Source organism: Hibiscus syriacus, unplaced genomic scaffold (assembly GCF_006381635.1).
Source record: "Hibiscus syriacus cultivar Baekdansim isolate YM2019G1 unplaced genomic scaffold, ASM638163v2 tig00111191_pilon, whole genome shotgun sequence".
NCBI classification, from domain to species: Eukaryota; Viridiplantae; Streptophyta; class Magnoliopsida; order Malvales; family Malvaceae; genus Hibiscus; species Hibiscus syriacus.
In genome coordinates, this window is record NW_024063010.1 from 2,468,329 (window position 1) to 2,488,684 (window position 20,356).

General features: G+C 33.7%; 1 protein-coding gene across 1 annotated transcript; it reads right to left on the reverse strand.

The window, feature by feature from the left end:
• Positions 1-18,302: 18,302 nt before the first annotated feature.
• On the reverse strand, positions 18,303-20,063 carry LOC120155456 (protein GRAVITROPIC IN THE LIGHT 1-like). The gene has a single exon (XM_039167004.1). It carries the CDS (start codon positions 19,884-19,886, stop codon positions 18,504-18,506), a length of 1,383 nt encoding a protein of 460 aa, XP_039022935.1. The 5' UTR covers positions 19,887-20,063; the 3' UTR covers positions 18,303-18,503.
• Positions 20,064-20,356: the final 293 nt, after the last annotated feature.

Genomic DNA, 20,356 nt, shown 5'->3' on the forward strand with positions numbered 1-20,356 from the left:
GAAGAGAATATTATTGTTAGTTTTGATCGGTGCCCCAGTTGATGTTACTAGGAGTCGACTTGTGTAATGCTCTCGATCACTTTGTGGCAAAGAGACGTGCGCCGAAGTCAGCACAGTACCGAGCACTATATGAACAATAATTGATGTTTGTCTACTTCATGAGTATATTGCATTTATAAAAGTTCTTTCTCAAGACTTATAGCAGCCGGATCAAAGCATCATTTTCCACGTATATTACCTTATTAGAATCTAAAAGCCTATTCTTTGACTTGAGAATGTAAATGGTTCTGTTTTTCTTCAATTTAGCAGTTTTTATGCAACTTAACTGGCTAAAACACTGTCTCTACACTGAATAATATAGAAAATGTTAGGTCTTGTTTTGTAGTCCAGTAGATCGTTGAACTGTGGAAGTAAAAGCTTTGTTCTGGTACAAGTAAAGTGGGAAAAATAACAAACTTAAACTATTAGCAACAGGGAAAAAGTAGAAGGAAATGGTGTTTGACCATTAAATGCTTGATTTCTAAAGTGTCAAAGAGATTGGTCAGAGGGGAAGTATTCTGCTAGCCGACCAATTATTTGTGGTGATAAGTATATGGCCATTGCATGAAGTTACTTAAAACACATGCAAGCTGGCTCACGGCATAGTTAACTTGAACCTAACCCAATTTCCATGAATCAAGGAAAAGAATCCATGCAGGAATTTACCAGAATATCCTTTGATTCATTGCAAACATGGGTCCCTCGATTCTTATATATATATATATACAACCAATTTATCATACAAGGCCTCACTTCCCCAATAACAGGCAGAGAGAATATACACTAAAATGGCTCGTTTTAGTCTTTTTTTTCTTATCGTTATTGTCTCTTTGATCTTCCATCCAACATGTTTTGAAGCTAGAAAGCTTTTGAACTTTGAGATGAAACAGGCTCCTCCATTTAAGGGCAATTTTGCGGGAATCAAGTTTTCCAAGGAGCCTACGAAAATGCTTCCAGCTAGTGATGATGATGAAGGGCATGCAATGGTTAGTAACGAAAGGCGATTCGCTTTTCGTCTTGCCGAAATTGATAGAATATTACAGTCTCACCCAAGTCCTGGAGGGGGTCACTAATGAAATGGCATTATTCTCCCATTGTCCCCCTACTATATCTATATGTAGCTTTTTATCACACACTTTATTTTTCATGAAGTACTCATATCTCACTCACACACACGTCTCACACTTGGTCATATAATAAGAAAATTTAGAAAACATAGTCATGCTTGAGACAGATACATATTCGTGCTGTAATTCTATGCTTGCATTTTTACAGTACAGATTGTATGCTTTTCTTTTTGATTTTATAGGGTCTTTATTTATAACTTGGGGTTGGGGGATACAATGTAGTTTACTATGAATACGAAACAAATTTCTTGATAATACATGTTTCACATTGCTCATATCCATCTATCGCTTTCACTTTCTGGATATTCTATAAGCCAAAAACATGATGATTTTGCAGTATCGATCATTGACTTACTTGTTATAAGCATTTTACAGTACAACCTTTTTCAAGAATAACAAGACACGTTTTCAATATCAAACAGTAAAGATCACTTGAACAAGTTTCGAACTTGGAATATTCCAAATCAATGGAACAACATGAAATGTGAAGCAGAAAAGACCAACTAAAAAGTAAGTTGCATAACGCTTTTGCTGAATCTCAGCACAGTTTATACATTATTCGTTCCACCAAGAGAACTTGATTATGAAATAAAAAAATGTGCCTAGTGGCCTGCTCCGGGACTTGGGACGGTCTATAAAATCTATCAATTTTGGCAAGATGAAGAGCAAAAAGCCTCCCCTGATAATCAGCCTTTTGATGACCTTTATTACTAAAAGAAACTGCTCGTGTAGCTTCTCTTTGCTGAGCACTTGAAACAACATTGCTGTTGAATAAAATGACTTCCGTTGGCTGTAAGTTCATAAGCCTTCTAGCTTCAGCCAATGATGGTGCTTGGCAGATAAAACAGGAAAGAAACATAAGCAAAACCATGCTTAAACGAGTCATTTTAGAGGCCTTGCTTAAGAGTCAAGATTAATTGATTATGGTTTATACATATATATGTGCTAGGGTTCAGTTGGCAACGTGTTGGCTAAGTCACTATCATTGAATTTGTAATTGTAGGCATGCACCGACTTCAATGCCGGCTTGGTGTTCAGTAACTTTACACAATGTCCATGAATGAATATGCGACTACAAACAACGAACAGATGAAGTTCTTTTAACTTTTTTGAGGGTTTCTGGCATCTACCTTTTAGCTTGCATTTCCAAGCTGTCTATCAAGGCAAAACACCATTTCTTTGCTTTGAAAGAGATTACAGAACCTATTTGTTTAATTTTGGTTGGGTAAAATACGCATTTTTTGTTATTATTTAATATAAAAATAATTTAAAATATAAAACAAAAACAGAATGTGGTCGAATGTCACCGCCGGCTGTCGTCCACTACCGTAGATGATGATCGTTCAATCCCAAATTTCATGTGTCGGTTCACCTCGACCCACGGAGTCCGAATCTGGTGGTTGTTTCACCAGAAAATATCCTAAAACCCATGAATTTCTACCAAAATATTTTGGCTTCATCAATTTTGATCTCCAATTTGTGAATTTCAGAGCAAGTTCTGACAAAATAGAAGTCGGATTCAGACTCATGGTGTCGAGACTAAACGATTCATAAAATTTGAGACCGAATGGTAACCATCGACGACGACCGACGGTGGCGTCCAATCAATTTCTATTTCTATTTTATATTTAAATTATTTTATATTAAATAATAAAATTGTCACATTATAGGAAAATAATAACAAAATAATTCAAAGTCAATCAAACAAAAATAATTCAAAAGTTTAGTCAGTACATTTAAAAAATTGAAAGAATAGTGAATACAATAATTAGTTTGGAGGTTTTATCTTAATTCTATTTTTTAGATAATTTTTGTTAAAAATTCGTAATCGATAAAGAAAGCATGAGATTAATATAGAATAAAATATGTCTAAAGATAAAATTTAATGTGATTTAGACTTTTAAAAACAAAAGATAAATCAGAGACGGGAGCACCTTATGTGCTGGGGCCACCCCCTCCCACGCAATTTTTTTATTATTAAAAAACTAAATGGGAAAATATTAAGCTGGTTCCAAATTTTAGTTTATTTTGATTTCATCCTATCATTTTCTATGATTAATTATATTTTACCACTTAAATTGGAATCATGGCTTCGTCTCTGAGATAAATAGTTCATTATAAATAAAGAGATTATGAAAAGTACAAAAACATAAAATTTTGGGTAAAGTACACAAATAGTCCCCTAACTATAGGATAATATTTTTTGAGTCCCTTGACTATTAATTATTATAAAATGGTCCCCTAACTATAGAAAATTGCTTTGTTGAGTCTCTCAACTATTAAAAGTCACAAAATGGTCACCCAACTATTATTCATGTTCCAAACTCGTTCTTTTTCGTTAAACTTTTGACGACAATCTGAGTTGCATGTTAACCTGCTAACTGAGATATGATAAAATCTGATCTTATAATCTCAAACTATCATATCTAAGTCAACACGTTAATATCCAACTCAGACAACCATTAAATTCTTAACGGAAAAGGATGAGTTTGTAACACAATGAATAGTCAAGTGACCATTTTATAACTTTTGATAGTCAAGGGACTCGACAAAGCAACTCCTTATAGTTGAGGATCATTTTGTAACTATTAATAGTCAAGTGACTCAATAAAGTATCATCGTATAGTCAATGGACCATTTGTGTACTTTACCCTAAATTTTTTTGAAACAAATAACTCGCAACATGTTAACCCGCTAAAAGTCACCCTCACGGCTCTTTTTAGTGCAACGTCCTATAAATACTTTAGCCAACCAAATTCCACACCAAAAGTTCATGCATGTAATCCTACTTCAGCAAGCTGAGGGAAAGTATGCCGGAACAAAATTACTTTTTATTTAGAATATTATTGAAATTAGTGTTGATTGACGCCCCGTTCATATTTACTAGAAGTCTACTTGTGTAATGCTCCATCAGGATTTCAAATAGTGGAACGTAAAAGCTATAACGACCGTTATTTCAAGGTAGTATCGCCGTACAAATCAATATTGATGACTTTAATGGTAGATAGTGAATTCACGTCAATAGCGGTTCGTCGCGCTCGTAATTTAAAGGGTAACGGTGTATAACACCAAAACGGAATGTTATTAATGTTATTCTACCGTAACTACAAAAAATACTCAAGAAAGATGATTGTTTTTGTCTGTTCATCGTCACCAATAGACTGTGACCACCACCGATGAACATGGTCGACGGCAGCCTAACGAAGTTCTCTAAGAAATGAAGGCTCGATGGAATTCTCTAAAAAATGAAAGGTTGGAGTTGGGGGAGAAGAGACTTGGGATTTGGAGAGAGTCAGAAAGCTTCTAGATTTTTCTTTAAGTTATTAAAATATTTTTTGGGTTTTCAATTAAAAAAATAGAGTATGTGTTTGGGCAGTTCTACTCACACTCCCATTTTCTATTTTTTTTTTATTTTTTTAAATAAATTCTAAATATATTTTTAAGAGATATTAATTTGATATCCATTCAGCCTTTTAGAAATTATAATTTAATTCTTAGTTTATAATGTAAACCTTAATTTTTATTTAATTTAATCTTAATTTCAATAATTTAAATAATAATATATTCACAATGTCATCATTAATTAATTATCTTATTCTATTATCAGATTTTTAAAGTCCGGGTTTTAGAGTCTTCTCTTTAGTTAAACTATATGTATGTATATATGTATATCATTTTCGCTTAAAAACATTATAAAAATCATTAAAATTGATTCTTATAATTATAATTGTATTGTTTTAGAATTAGATGTGTGAAATTTAAAAAAATTTATGATCGTGGATAACATCCGTTATGCCTGTAACTACAATAAATACAATACGATAAAAAAAATATGACCGCGAATATTATTTAAATCCTTGTAGTCGATCTTGCAAAAGAAATACCACTTTAGGAACAACTATTGATGTTTGTCTACTTCTTGAATATATTGAACCAAAAAAAGTTCTTTCTCAAGACTTATAGCAGCCGGATCAAAGCATCATTTTCCACGCATCTTACTTTTTTAGAATCTCAAAGCCTAATCTGATTGACTTAATTGGTTAAAACAGTGTCTCTACACTGAATAATATAGAGAATGTTAGGTCTTTTACTCCTGGAGACAACTTCCAATGCTCAATATTTGGCAAACTTTATTGTCAATCTTCTGTAGATCAAGCACCAGGAAAAAGGCAGAAGGAAATTGTGTTTGACCCTTAAATGGTTGGTTTGTAAAGTGTTGAAGAGAGTGGTCATGGGCGAAGTCTTCTGTTAGGGACCAATTATTTATGGTGATGAGTGTATGGACATTGCGTGAAGTTACTTAAAACACATGATAGCTGGGTTATGCTGTAGTTAATCTGTACCTAACCCAATTTCCATGAATCTCGGACAAGAATCCATGCAGGAAATTGCCAAAATATCCTTTTGATTCATGCTGAATTAGGGTCTATATATACCCTAGAGTCCAACTAATTTGTCACAAAACAAGTCCTCACTTCAACAACAGACGGGGAGAAGATATTTACCATTCACTAAAATGGCTCGTCCAAGCTCTGTTTTGCTTATCGTTATTGTCTTCCATCTGGCATGTTTTGAAGCTAGAAAGCTTTTGAACTTAGAGAAGGAACAAGATCCTTCGTTTAAGGGCGATTTTGCTGCTGTTGGTGATGATAAAGGGCAGGCCATGGCCAATAATGAAAGGCTGTTTGCCATTCATCTACCCAAAATTGATAGAATATTGCAGTCTACCCCAAGTCCTGGAGGCGGTCACCACTAAAATGGCATTATTTTTCCGTTGTCATCCCCCTATACTATATCAAGCAGTCATGGTTATGATTCTATGCTTGCATTTTTACAATACAGATTGTGCCTTTCTATTTGATCTTATTGGGCTTTTGTTTGTAGTTTGCTTCTGGGGCTTAATTTATTAATATGGGTAAATTATAAATTTCACGATGAACTTTATTTTCTCTTATTTTGCTCACTGAATTTTAAAAGTTTTTAATTTTTTCACCGAACTTAATACATTGGATTTTTTGGTCAGTTAACTTTACTCTCTCTCATTTTGGTCACTCCGTCATTAAATGGTTAACGGCGTTAAAAATGATATCGTTTTAAAAAACAAAATTTTCTCCAAAACAACGTCGTTTTGCATGTATATAACATCCTATTTTAACGCCGCTAACTATTTAACGGCCGAGTGACAAAAAAATCTCATGTCTTAAGTTCAGTAAGAAAATTGAAAAGATTTAAAGTATAGCGAGTGAAATAGAAGAGAGAGTAAAGTTTAATTACCCAATTTGTAATTTAATCTATTGATATATGTATTCAATGCGGTTCGCTATGAATAAGAAAAAAAATTATTGATTTTCCCCATTTATCGCTTTCATTCTCTTGATACTCGCTTGTTATTAGATTCTGCGGCATTAATTTTAGGGTAAACTACTCTAATGACCACTTAATTATAGAGTTAATATCGATATGACCATTATACATTCAATTTTGACAATATGACCACATAAATATTTAAGTGGTTTCAATGTAGCCACTTGTCATTACAAAATAGACAATGCATATGATGTGGACCTCTAACTCGTCGTTAGTTAATAACAATCACATTAGTTACATTGAAATCACTTAAATATTTATATGGTCATATCACTAAAATTGAAAATACAGTGGTCATATTGATATCAATCTCATAGTTGAGTGGTCACTTTAGCATTGATCATGGTGTCCAATGAGTCATCTTCAGGTACTCTGGTGTATCTGAAAATGGCCTACACACGAAACCGACAGTGCTTTCAATAATATGCCTTCCATGTGTCTACGATTCATTGAATCCAGAAATGCCTTCAAAAGCTAGCATATATGAGCTACATATCAGAAACTAGCCCAATGTCTCCATTATGATGATCTCCACTATTACCCATTTTATACCTAGTACAACTTTTGAAGAAAGTCTAACTAGGCTCCCATGTCGATGGAAAAAAGTTGATGCTAATATAGCACTGATGACTTTTTCAGTTCAAATGTACCTAGCCCAATGTCTCAAGAGGTTTTTTCATACACCGTTCTAAAAACAGTACGTTGATGGTAAATTTTGAATTATCTCAACTGTAGGGGATTTATGCCTTCTGATTTTTGAGTTTGACGGATAATCATAGTAGGTGATTCTATGAAGAATGATGAGCAAGAAACTATGGGTCTTTAAGAGTAGGGATAGATCGTGGGGACTAGAGGCACCGTCTCTATAGTTTTTAAAACTTTATATTATTTAATTATTTTTTTTATATTTTTTGTTGGTGATTTGATTTTGTCCCTTAAATTGTATAATTCACTCCTTGGTTGAAGGGTAGAAAGAGAGAGTTCAGACCCCTTCTCTAACCAAACATGACAATATTATATATTGACTCTTGATATTGGTAGCAGACCGAGGATTATAATGGTTATTCAAATGCTAGCATGACAAATGAATATGAGTGTATGATAATAGATTTGCCTCTGGAAAATTATATGAGTCTGTCAGAGGTAATGTCAAAGAATCGTGGTTGATTGAATGATATGGATCTTCAGAAGTTTCGATCGATGAAGAAGTTAGGTCATAAACTTCGATAGGCGGAGGAATTTCCCTGAAGGTACAACACTTATGTCCCTTATTTTCATCTTCTTTTCGTCATTTACTTCCTGGTTTTAAGGTGTAATGCATCAAATCTCGGATTAGTAGTTTCGGTATAAACCGAAAGAAGTTTTAGATCAACCCACTAACTTTGTAGAGATCTATCCCAAGTTTGGATTGTTTTGGGCTTGGTTTCTGAAAAGCGTCGTTTTCATGTCAAATAAATTATCCTAAATCTCAATAAAAATTAAATAAGAATAAATAGTATAGGAAGAGTAAGGGTCGATCTGCAAGGAATATCGTAATTGCCGATGAATTGCTTATTGCTTCTATGCTAGGTGTGATCTATAAAGAAAATAAAAGGGGTTTAGCTTGATTGAAAATAAAGAAAATAAAATTGAAAATGAAGTAAAGTTGAATTAAAATTTCAATTTTAAAAATAGGCCTTCGTCTTTCGCTTTGCCTCAAATTCCATCGATCATCGAAATAGATTTTTCACTTCGGATTCATGTCGGTTACAATCTATAGGGTTGAACCCTATAACCTATTTTTCTCTCAATTGAATTGACAATCCAAAAAAATCTTTTATTGTAAGTCCTTATGTGGACTAATCGCAACAATCGTTATTAATGCCACTCAATTTTAAAGCTTTGGAAAAACCCAACTCGGATATTGTCTCGTTGATAATCAAATTTGATCTCAGTTCCCAATAGCAGTGTGTTCCCAGAAAGTCGAATGTTCTAAAAGTTGATCCGTCATCCCAATTGTTAATCGAAACAACTAACAAGCCAACGATATCTTTTTGATTTGAAAGCGTTTTGATTCTAAAAGGATGGTTTATTACCAACCTTGATCCCAAAAAAATGAGAATGTAACCCGATGGGTATTAAGTGCTTTTCAATTCTCACGATCGAAATTGAATTATCGCTTCAGCCTTTGGCTAAGAAAAACTTAGCTAAGTATGATAGAAATCATACTTAGCAATTTAAAAGAAAAATAAAATAAAAACTTGAAAGTAAAACTAAAAAAAGTAAAAGTAAAAACTTTTATAAAACAAGAGCAAAGAAAAACAAGAGAATTTGATATGTGAATGATGATTTGAGGCTTATCCCAAAGGGGTATTTATAGTCCTAAAAAACCCTAAAAATCCTAAAAGATAACTCCAAATAAATTGTAAAGATAATTCCTAAAAATCACAAAAGATAATTCTCATAACTATTTGAAATAAATCCCAAAAATAAAAAAAATCCTAAATTCACATCTGGATTTGCGACTGAGAGTTTTGTATTCACGAAATTTTTGACTGGACCTTCTAGAAGATGCTGACTTGTCGACACATCAGTGTAGTCATGCCCCAAGTAGTGCCTATTGGCCCAGCCATGATTCCAGAAAAATAAAAACCTGCAGAAATTGTCCTTTTTAGCATAGTTTTTGGAACTTAATGCCCTGCACAGAAAATAAGATCACCTAACTTAGCAACATAAATCAACAAATAAAGGAGTAATTATCAATAAAATAATGAATAAATTAAGCACTCATCAGTTTGAGCCCAATTAAAGATAAAAATTGGCATTTTTTAGTTGACGCCAAAGCTGTAACGCCCTAAATTATGAGTTAGGAGTTTCAGGTATATTTGATTTGGACCTTAGAATAAATCCTCTTTGCCCAAGAAGATTTTGACCCAAGTGGCATTTGATTTGGGCTTGGGTTGAGCCCAACAAGTAATAAAAAAAGGTGTTTTTAATCTGGACTCAAATTTGAAGGGACTAAGTAAGTAATTAACCTATTTTTCAAATGAAAGGTTGATCTCCCAATTAATGGGATTATATCATGTCTGAAACCCCCACCTCTTTTTCATCCCATGTTTTGTCTTCTTCCCCTCTTCTTCTTCTTCATTCTATTTTCCTTTCCAAGTCAAGCTAAAGCTTGAATCAATAAGAAACTCAAGCCTTCTTAGAGAATTCCAAGGTAAGAACTATAACCCTTATCTCCCAAGCTTCTATTTAAGCCATCTTTTGTAAGGTTTGAGTAAGTTAACCAAAAATGGGTTTTACAGGGGTTTATGGAATCTTGAAGTTTAATCTGTTCTTGAGAGAGTTCTAAGTTGTAGGATCGTTTTAACACCTTCCTAAGTTAAAATGAGTTAATAACTCGTTCTCTATGGTTTTGATTAGTGCAAGAGCAAGTGGAGAGCTCAAAAGCTTGAGGCAAGAGAAGTTAGTCCTTGGGTGATTTGAGGATATTTTTCAGTCACCTAGCTACAAGGTAACACGATTCTAACTTAACCATATTGCATGTAGGTCATTTATGTGTATATTTGGTATGTTAAGCTCATGAAGCATGCTAGAGTAAATTCATGGCATAATTCATATTTGTGTGTTATATGCATGAAAAATGATTCTTTTTTACCTCTAAGACCTCAAATAAGACATTAATAAGCTTTACTAGTCTTAGGGGAGTAAATGGGTGAGTTTTGGGCTTGATTTTGTGCTCAAAACAGAGCACCCATGTATGTCAATATTGGTACTAGAAGAACAATACTGATTTTGTTCTTCGTGGAAAGCAAAAATAAGAAAATTACAAGGGCAATATCGACACCCCTTCAAGAAGTATCGATACTCGGAGTATGGTATCGATACTCGGAGAATGGTATCGATACTCGGAGAATGGTATCGATACTCATAGGGTTGGTATCGATACTGAGATATTTTTGGAAACATCAAAGCTGATTTTGGTATCGATATTCATGGGAGTATCGATACCCAAGGTAGAGCATAGGAGTATCGATACCCAAGCATTTTTCAAAATATCGAATCTGATTTTGGTACCGACACTCACCTGAGTATCAATACCCAAGGGGTGAGTATCGATACTGCTGGCCCAGCATCAATACTTACAATGATTTTTGGGCAATTTTTGTAAATTGGTTTGGTTGTTCGAGCTAAGGTGTTTTAAGTTCTTATAAACTATAAATATCAAATACAAGTGAAAACAAACAAGTTAACTCATTTCTCACCTATAAACCAAACAAGATAGGATGACATAATATATGCCTTTGTATGATGCTTGGGAAATAGCGAATACACCTGAGTTACTCTAACATTACGACGATCGCCCTTTGTTTGTAAATATCTGGATATTGTATGTTTGGTACGTATCTGATGTACATAAATTTCGGGTCGTATCGATATGAATTCCAATGTACGTAAATTTTGGAATCGTACCCTATGTTTGACTAAGTACGGGATGTGAGCTTCCGATGCACGTAAATTTCGTACCTCGCCCAGACTTGTCAAGAATCTAAGGTAGACTGAGGGATTTAGTTCCGACGCACATAAATTTTTGTTCTTACCCCGACGCTATCTCGTTTTAGATGGGATAATGTATGTTGTCTGAGATGTACATAAATTCCTCCGACCACTCCACTTAGTCTATCTTATGTTTGATATGTACTTTGCATGTTCATGACTTTACGTTCCAACATGTTCATGAAATGATTGAATGTAGTATTGCATAGTTATTTTCGCGGCACTGATCTTGTGAGCTTAGCGTATGGAATGTGTTTTCGTGCGCAGGTTATTAGAGGATCGTTGAGGGAGCCTATCGCATTCGACCATTTCAGACCAGACGACTATCAAAGTATGTCTTGAGTATTTGTAGAGGGCATGTATTCTATATGGACCTTGTGTATTCGAGTCATAACTCTATTTTTTATTTCCAAACTCATGGATTGTATTGTACGTATTTAGGATACTCCCGTCTTTCGTAAACTTTATTTTTATTCCCGCATATGGTATGGTGGATGTTTCTATGGTTATAAACTGTTTTGAAAAGAAAATTTTTGGGATGACCATTTTTGTGGTTCTATGTGGCATCGTAATCCATGGATCTTCGGTTCAGACTGGATTGTTATGAAAGCTTGAATAGCCAGTGGAGTAATTTTACAATTTGGAGTTTGAAAGACTGAACTCCATTAAATTAAATTTCCACGAGGTCACGAGTGAGTATCTTTTTTTTCTTCTACCGTTTTTTTAATATTCTTCCTTCAAACTCTATCTCCTCCCCTTAGAAGCTTGAGCAAATGTGGAAACTATTTTTGTAAGCCTACATCTCTAGTGCGGATTTGCTAAGGCAAGAAATGAAATCAACATCCCTAGAGTTTCTATATAAATCTATAAATCAGAATTTGGCCATAATAGCCACAAGTAGGGGTTTAATAAGGTTTAGAGCCTCATGTGTTTCCATTTTTTTGTAGAATTAAGCTTTAGGAAATGTTCTTAACTTAGTTATGAGTTCCTAAATGAGTTAGTAACTCATTCTCATTGTCTATGATTAGTGAAAGAAGTTGGGGAGAGCTCTAAAGGCAAGGACAAGGAAAATCTAGTCCTTGGTTAAGACTTGAGTCATTTCAGCGGCATAGGATTCAAGGTAACACATTTCTTACTTATCTATACCACTTATATGTCATTATGTGTGCTAGATTAGCTTGTGTAAGTTCATAAAATAAGGGAGTGCATTCATGGTAGATTGAGTTCTAAGAGAGACAAATGGGTTAAGTTGGGTGTCATTATCAAGCAAAAACAGAGTATTTTTGGGCTCGAGTATCGGTAATGATATTATTCTTCAAATAGCCAAAAACAAAAGGGTTTTTGACTCAGTAATATCGATATTGTTCATAGAATATCAATATTGTTCATCGAGTATCGATACCCAATGGAGGGGCATCAGTACCATAATTAAATTACAAATTCCAATAGCCAAATATGGTATCAATACTTAAGCATAAGTACAATTACCCTAAGTAAGGGTATCGACGCTGAATTATTTTCCCAAACATCGAACCAAGTTTTGGTATCGATACCTAGGAATGTATCAATACTCTAGTATAGTCGTACCAATACTCCCAATAGAAGTATCGATACTACTAGGATTTCTCAGATTCCAGTAAGCAATTTTTGTATCGATACCAAAGGTACGTATCGATACTGAAGTGTCAGTATTGATACTAAAGGGCTTAGTATCGATATCATCGTCCTAAATTGGACAAGAAATCCAACTTTAATCCAATGGTTTGAGAAGGGGTCAATAATCACCAGAACTTCTTAATAAAACTTCAAGATACAACAAGAGCTAAGAATGATATGAAATAAGAATGTCATAAAAGTAGCCATTGTGTGATGCTTAGAAAAAAAACAAGGACACCCGAGTTACTTTAGTAGTATGACGATTGTATCGTGTTATTAGAATATTCAGATATATATCAGCTAGTGCCAAGGCACTTCAGTTGTTGATCTGGCGCAGATGCTCCAAGTACTCACGAGGAGTAGGTTGGTCGGGTGTACATTTCTGATTCAAAAATTTCGGATCTCACCTTAGGTAGGATAGATAAGAGTGTGTCTCTGATGCAGCGAACCCTCTGACCACAGCATGATGCCTACCTCAGCATGTGTGTTTAGCATACTTGTATGCTTGTGTCTTTATTTGCTAGCATGGTCATATAAAGAATGCATGTAGTTTAGTACAATTATTAGTGTAGTAATGAGCTTTTGAGCTCAGAGTTCTAGATTTTTTTCAGTGCTCAGTTTCTTATGAGGATCTCACGAAGCTTATCGCACAACTTGTATTCCAGATCTTTCAGAGCAGCAAAGTATATCTTGAGGCATGCATTAACTCTATTTTTTATTCAAATATTGTGATGTTACATTGGGATGCATTTGGGAGCTCCACGTTTTGTAAAACTTGGATACCTATGATTTCATTTATGTTTGAACTAATGGAATTTTGTTGCTGAATGAAAATTTGTTTAAAAAGAAAAAATGTTGAGTTAGCCACTTCAGCGATCACATATGATGCTTTAATTCTTTGATCTTGAAGTCGAACCGGATTAAGATGTTATATGATGGTTCAAAAACTTTTGAAGAATTCTCTAAACCAATTGATAAAATTAAAAAATTGACAATCAAATTAAAATTCTCATAACTTAAAAATAGTAAAATTTTAAATTAAATCAAATTTTGATTCTCCTTAATCAACCCTCCATATTTCTAGAGGTGACTCATGACGTAGCAATACCCCGATGAGTAATTACTCTATTATCAGTTTTATTACAAATACAAATTTAAATCTCGAGAGATTCAAAATACCGATGTGAAATCGGAGCGTTAGAATATAAAATAAGTAATCATTCAAATCAAATCGTGATTCATGTTGTTTTTAAAACAATGGCATACATAAACGTGTAGGACATATCCTGCATCAGATAATTCATAAGTTCCTATCAGAGTTAAATTCAAACCAGATATCATTTACAGTTTCTCTTAAGCCAAATGCTTTCCATTTCAGGGCATTTAAAACCCTAATTATGACAAAAGGACAGTAATCAGGCAACAACTCGTGTAGGTCTTCTTGCATGGATCCTTTGATTTTGAAACATCATATTGGCTGATCATTGTCCAAAATCATACAATCTTTTAACAGAAACCCTCCAAATCACTTGGACCATCAATTTTTTCTTGATCCTCGGTTGTTATTAGATTCTGCAGCATTAATTTTAGGGTAAACTACTCTAATGACACTTAATTATAGGGTTAATGTCGATATGGTCATCATACTTTCAATTTTGACAATATGATCACTTAACTATTTAAGTGGTTTCAATATAACCACTTGTCATTACAAAATAGACAATACATCTGATGTGGATCTCTAACTCGCCATTAGTCAATAACAATTGTATAAGTTACATTGAATCACTTAAATAGTTATATGACCAATCACCAAAATTAAAAGTACGGTGGTCATATCGATACCTACCCCATAGTTGAGTGGTCATTTTAATAGTTTACCCTTAATTTTAATAGTATTAAGTTTACTTACTTTAATGGGTAATTTTAAAATGTCGTAACCTAATATATGACTAAAGAAATCACGAGCTAAAATGTTATAAATATCAACGGCGGCGCAATTATAGCAAATAACCCAGACAAAGGCGCTAACTTGTAGAACCTAATGATTGTTTTTACATTTTGCAAACTCACGCTACAACTAAAGAATAATACTTTTATTTTATTTTATTTGAGAGATGGTAATCGGCTGCAAGCTTTAGGCTTTATCTCCAAATACCCTTAAAGTTTATTTTTATTAGCAATAAATTACATATGCAAATAAATATATTAGAAAACTCTTTTAAAAATAATTCTTTTAATTCACCAGGTTAAACGCCACTTATATATATATATATATTATTCTCTTAATTCACATGGCAATTAAAGATCATTTTTTTGATATATAAAACTTTTAGTTTTACATTAGGTGTAAGTGGATCCTAATCATATTAAACTTATTTTTAAAAAAATATATATCAAAAGATAAAAAATTAAAGGTTCGGTCATTGAATAATTTATGGCATTGTTCAATCAACTAATTTAGTCATTGATCGGATCAAATTAGTCAAAATTAAATTTATGACTAAATTAAATTTATCAAACTTCTTTTTCTTTAACAATTAATCGAATTGATTTTTTTAAAATTATTAACTGAGCTAAACAAAGTTCGATTAATTTGATCAATTTTTGGATTAAAATAAATTTATTATAATTTTTAGATAGATTAATTTGAATTTAAATAATTTTTTACCATATGGATTATAGTTTGATGGGATCTTGAAAGTTTAATGTGGATATTGTTGTTAAAAAATAATTGGATTTTGATTCTTATTAGGTTTGTGCTTAGTGTGTGTATATATATATATATTGGTTAATTAATCAGTTTCAAATCCAATTAATCATTAATCAAATTTGAAAAAAATCGTAATCATTAACCGATCTAACATTTAATTACTCGACCAACTAACCAAATTCAATTTCAATTTGATCGATTAATTCAGTTAAAATCTAACAATGTACACCCCTAGCAGTCTATAATTCACATTAATTACTTGGAATTTCTAAAAATTACGAATTGACCATTGAAACTTTATATATATTTCAATTTAATCAGAATTTCATAATTAATATATTGAACATTAAATTTAAACCCCTTTTAATCTTGATTTTGGGCTCGACTTATTAGTACTCAACTTGTTTAAGTATCTTATATGTATTAAACAAAAAAGGTCTTCATATAAAAGTTTGAAAAATTCAAAAAATTATTTAAAAAATATCACTAATAAGATTTTGAATTAGTGACGATCTAAGATGTCACAAAAAGTTTTTTTTCCAAAATTTTCAAAATTGACATATAAAAATAAGAGATTGTGACAGATAATTGCCTTCATCATGTTAAACTTATTTTTTGCACGAATAAAATGTCATCTTTTATATCTTACATAATATGACGAATCAAATTGTTACAAATAAAACTTATTAGTGACAAATCTAGAATGTCAGTAATTCAAATAATTTCGTCATAATAATAAATCGTCACTGACACTTCCATTTTATTAGAGACGATTTTAAGGCGTTGCCATTTGATCTAAACGTCATTGAAAGATTTCCCACCATTTTGTTTGGAGGTAAATTTTGCCTCCAAGCGTATAGTGACAAAAATCAATGACAATTTTTAAAATTGTCATAAAATATATACAATCAATCACTAAATGTGACGAACATAAAAAAACGTCACGTTTATAGTATATTTTGTGACGTTATATACAATGTCATGTAGAAATTTTTTCATAAATTGATAAATTTGTTGTACTGAGCTTGGTGTTGAGAGATCAATAACTTTTGAGAAATTATATAAACTAATTGGTAAAATTAAAAAAATTGACAATCAAATTAAAATTCGCATAACTTAAAAACTTTAATTTTTCAAATTAAATCAAATTTGATTCACCTTAATCAACGTTCCATACTTCAAATCAAATCAAGCCGTGCTTCATGTTCCTTGTTTTTAAAGCAATGGCATACTTTGTAGGACATAGCCTGCATCTGATAATTCAAAAGTTCATATCAGACTTAACTCCTTAACTTAAAGCGATATATCATTTACAGTTTGTCTTAAGCCAAATGCTTTCCATTTCATGGCAGTTGAAACCCTAATTATGACAAGAGGACAAAAATCGGGCAACAACTCTTGTAGGTCTTCTTTCATGGACCCAAAGTTCTGTATAGGCTTATTATTGTCCAAAATCACACAATCTTTTAACAGAATCCCAATCCTCCAAATCACTTGGACCGTCAAATTTAATTTCTGTCGGGGAAGATAACATTGATGTGTCCCCCCAATTCAATGTTTCCCCGATATTGATGCCGTAACTATCCAATTTCGAAGTCCTTTTCCACATAAACTACGAATTGGAGTGGATTTTTGTTTTCTTTTATCTAAAGCCAAAGCTCCCCCACGGTCAGGTGATACATACCAATCAAACCACATAGATATATGTATCATATTTATTAGTATTATTATTATTCGTTAGATTTTGTATTGCATTTTTGTTGTATTACTTGTATAATACGTATGATAATTAATATTATCATCTTTGAACTCCCCAAGACTTGCAAGGTTCAAGTTTGGGTTAAAAGTTGGTTTAATTATAATAAAATAAGTGTTCAAATTATATCGTTTTTCTCAAATAGGCGTCCAAATTTTTTTTTGAATCATCTAGGTGTTTCATGTTACAAATGTTATCACTTTAAGTGTCTAGGCCGTAACTGCCATTAAATTTCTCTTTTAAGTGACATGTTTCACGTTTGGTAATTTTAAAAAATTTATTTCTTAAAAAAGTAAAAATATAATTATATTCATATAAAAAATATTGATTTCTCTTAAATTATAAAAAAAACCCTAAATCTCTAAAAATCCTAAATCCCTAGCCCTCACCCACGACATAATCCTTGTTGGTCTCGGCCACCGCTGTTTACGTACTCCTTGCATCTTCCTAGTCATACACTGGTATACTTGCTGTCGATTGACTATCGGGATTGTGTGGGGTCACGATTTGCCACATAAGTTCACATGGTACAATCGTCGATTGGTCGCGATTTCGTAGGGTTATCAATTGTTGAGTGAAGGTGAGGTCGGGTGGAGTTTCATCAACTACAAAGGATGACGGTCGATGTGGTTTAGGGGTTAAAATGAGGATTTTCAAATTTTTGGGGTTTTTAAAGTATTTCAAATTTTTTGTGTTTTTAATATAATTTTAATTTCTTTATTTTAAATAAAAATTTTAAAATTACCAAAACATGATATGTGTCATTTAACAGCAAAATTTAACGACAGTTACACTTCAGACACCTAAAGTGGTAATGTTGATGACATTTAGACACTTGAATGATTAAAAAAAGTTTGAACACTTATTTGAGTATACTTTAGACACTTATTTTATAATTAATCGTTAATAGTTTATCTAGATTCTTTACATATATATATATATATACACAGACTAAGTCATGGAACCCAGATCTTAAACAGGAAAAAAAAATCAGAGCTACAAGATAAATATGGAGACAAAAAGACGAGACAAGCCCTTCTGGCAATACATGGCATGGCACCACATAGCTTTACATACACATAAAAATGTTCCAAAAACTATATAATTATGTACATACAAAAAGCATCAGAGTAAGGCAATAATGGCAAACATGACTGTCCCAAGAGATTAACAAAATGGGGGGAATGTGTCTTACAAACCAATTATCCTCTCATTTATCATTAAGGCCATAAGGAATAAATCCCCCACAATAACCATCCCCAAATCCATGTCCTCTGACCTAGCTTACTAAAACATGAATCAAGGACTACCTCGTCTTGAATTGTGATAGATAGACCTGGCATTGAATTACAGTTGCTCGGATCCGAAATCCTGGGACGATGGTGAATGCGACTCGGGGTTCCGATCCCGGCGTGGTTTCGGATGAAAGGAATGCTTCCTCACCTACACTTTCCATGTACACCTCTGAGAACCTACACCCTTTACTTATCTGAAAGATTGATGCCTCGGGGACGAAAGAGAATGCTAAGCAATGCAGAATCCAGACCCTTTTCGCCATTTCGGCAAACGATGTGAAGAATGTTGTGTGTGGGAATCGATAGGAACTCAACACTTCTCTGTTGCTTAAATTGCCAAAGAACGACGATTCCATCTTCGGATGAACGACTTGCAGGTACTTGTTCCTGCAGAATTTGGCAAACGTTGATCTCGGTTTCATGGCTAGATATTCAGCAACTTTGATGGATTTCAGTTCTGTAAACCGATCGAAGAAGACTCGGGGATGTTTCTTCGTTTCTGGTACTGAGCTTCCAAAAATGGAAAAATAAGGTAGATGGAAAGCCTTGAACATTTCCCTGCAAATGAAGGATTCAAATGCGAAACATTTATCGTCTTCCTTCCAATACACCACGCCTCTTTCAATCGAACTTGCTGCCGCATTGATATCCCAATCAGCCAACTTCATTTCATCGATCATCAGCCTGACAAAACTTTGAACCGACTTAACAGTTTGTTTAAGGACGGTGATGAAATGGGTGGGATTTAAGCCGGAAAGATGAAGGTTGTCGAGCACGACTAACTGGCCGCTTTGGTTTAAGCTCTTCTCCAGTAACCTGTTTTGCTTGTTGGATTCATCCAGTTTTTCCCGGAGAAAAATTATCTCGGACTCTTTGAGTCTTGTCTGAGATTCCAGTTTCTTTGCCGTGATTTTAAACGTCGTAGAAAGGCCTTTCAGTTCCTGGATTTCGGCTAAAGCCAATGCTTGCTCTGGGGGAAAATCGTACTGTTTCTTCAAGAAACACCGCTTCAGTTCCGACAGTTTTTTCAAGTCGGAGACGATGATTTGATCGGCTCCTTGGATCCCTTCGGCATCGTAAGGAGACTGAGCGTGCTGCAACTGAGCATATCCTGCTTTAATACCCGAAACAATAGCAAAGATTTTAGCAACAATCGCTTCCAGTGCCACCTTTGTTTCATGCTCTTCATCGTGTAATCTGTCAAATTTCTGGGATAATCTCTTGGTCGTCTTACAATCATTCCATTCTTCGGTCTCCTCATGCAGCTTAACCTTGTGAATGCCGTCGTCCGGAACAACCTCCGACGCCATCGCGTGCCGGTGAAGGACTTTCGATAAAGTTAGAGACCATTTGCTCTTCGCTGGAGTAACAGTCGATGGTATCACTGCTTCCATCTGCAAATGTAGTCTCAAACTTGGGAGTTGTAAGAGAGTTTCTTCAATCAACTTTAACAGGCAACAAGGAAGGAATCAACAAAAGGAAAAATGGGGGAGGCGGCAAGAAAGATCTATGAAGATGGTGACAATGATGAGGGCTTAGATGAAAATAGAAGAAGCAAAATGATTTTAACAGGACCGAGGTCTTTAACGGGGGACCCTCTGATCTTCTTTTGAAAATTGAAACGGGTGAAAAATAAAGGTACACTTTTTCAACAAGGCGGGAAAAAAGAAAAAAAAATACAGATGAACAACGGGAGGAGGAAGAAGAAGAGCAAAATGGACGGAAATGAAATAATTCAATGAGATGCTCAAAAGATGCGTTTAACGTTGTCAAAGTTCAAAAACCTACAAGAAGCTTAATATTTTATTCAAATGGTTGGATCGGAAAAAGTATATAGAGGAATAAAATAAAGAACTGTTTTCTG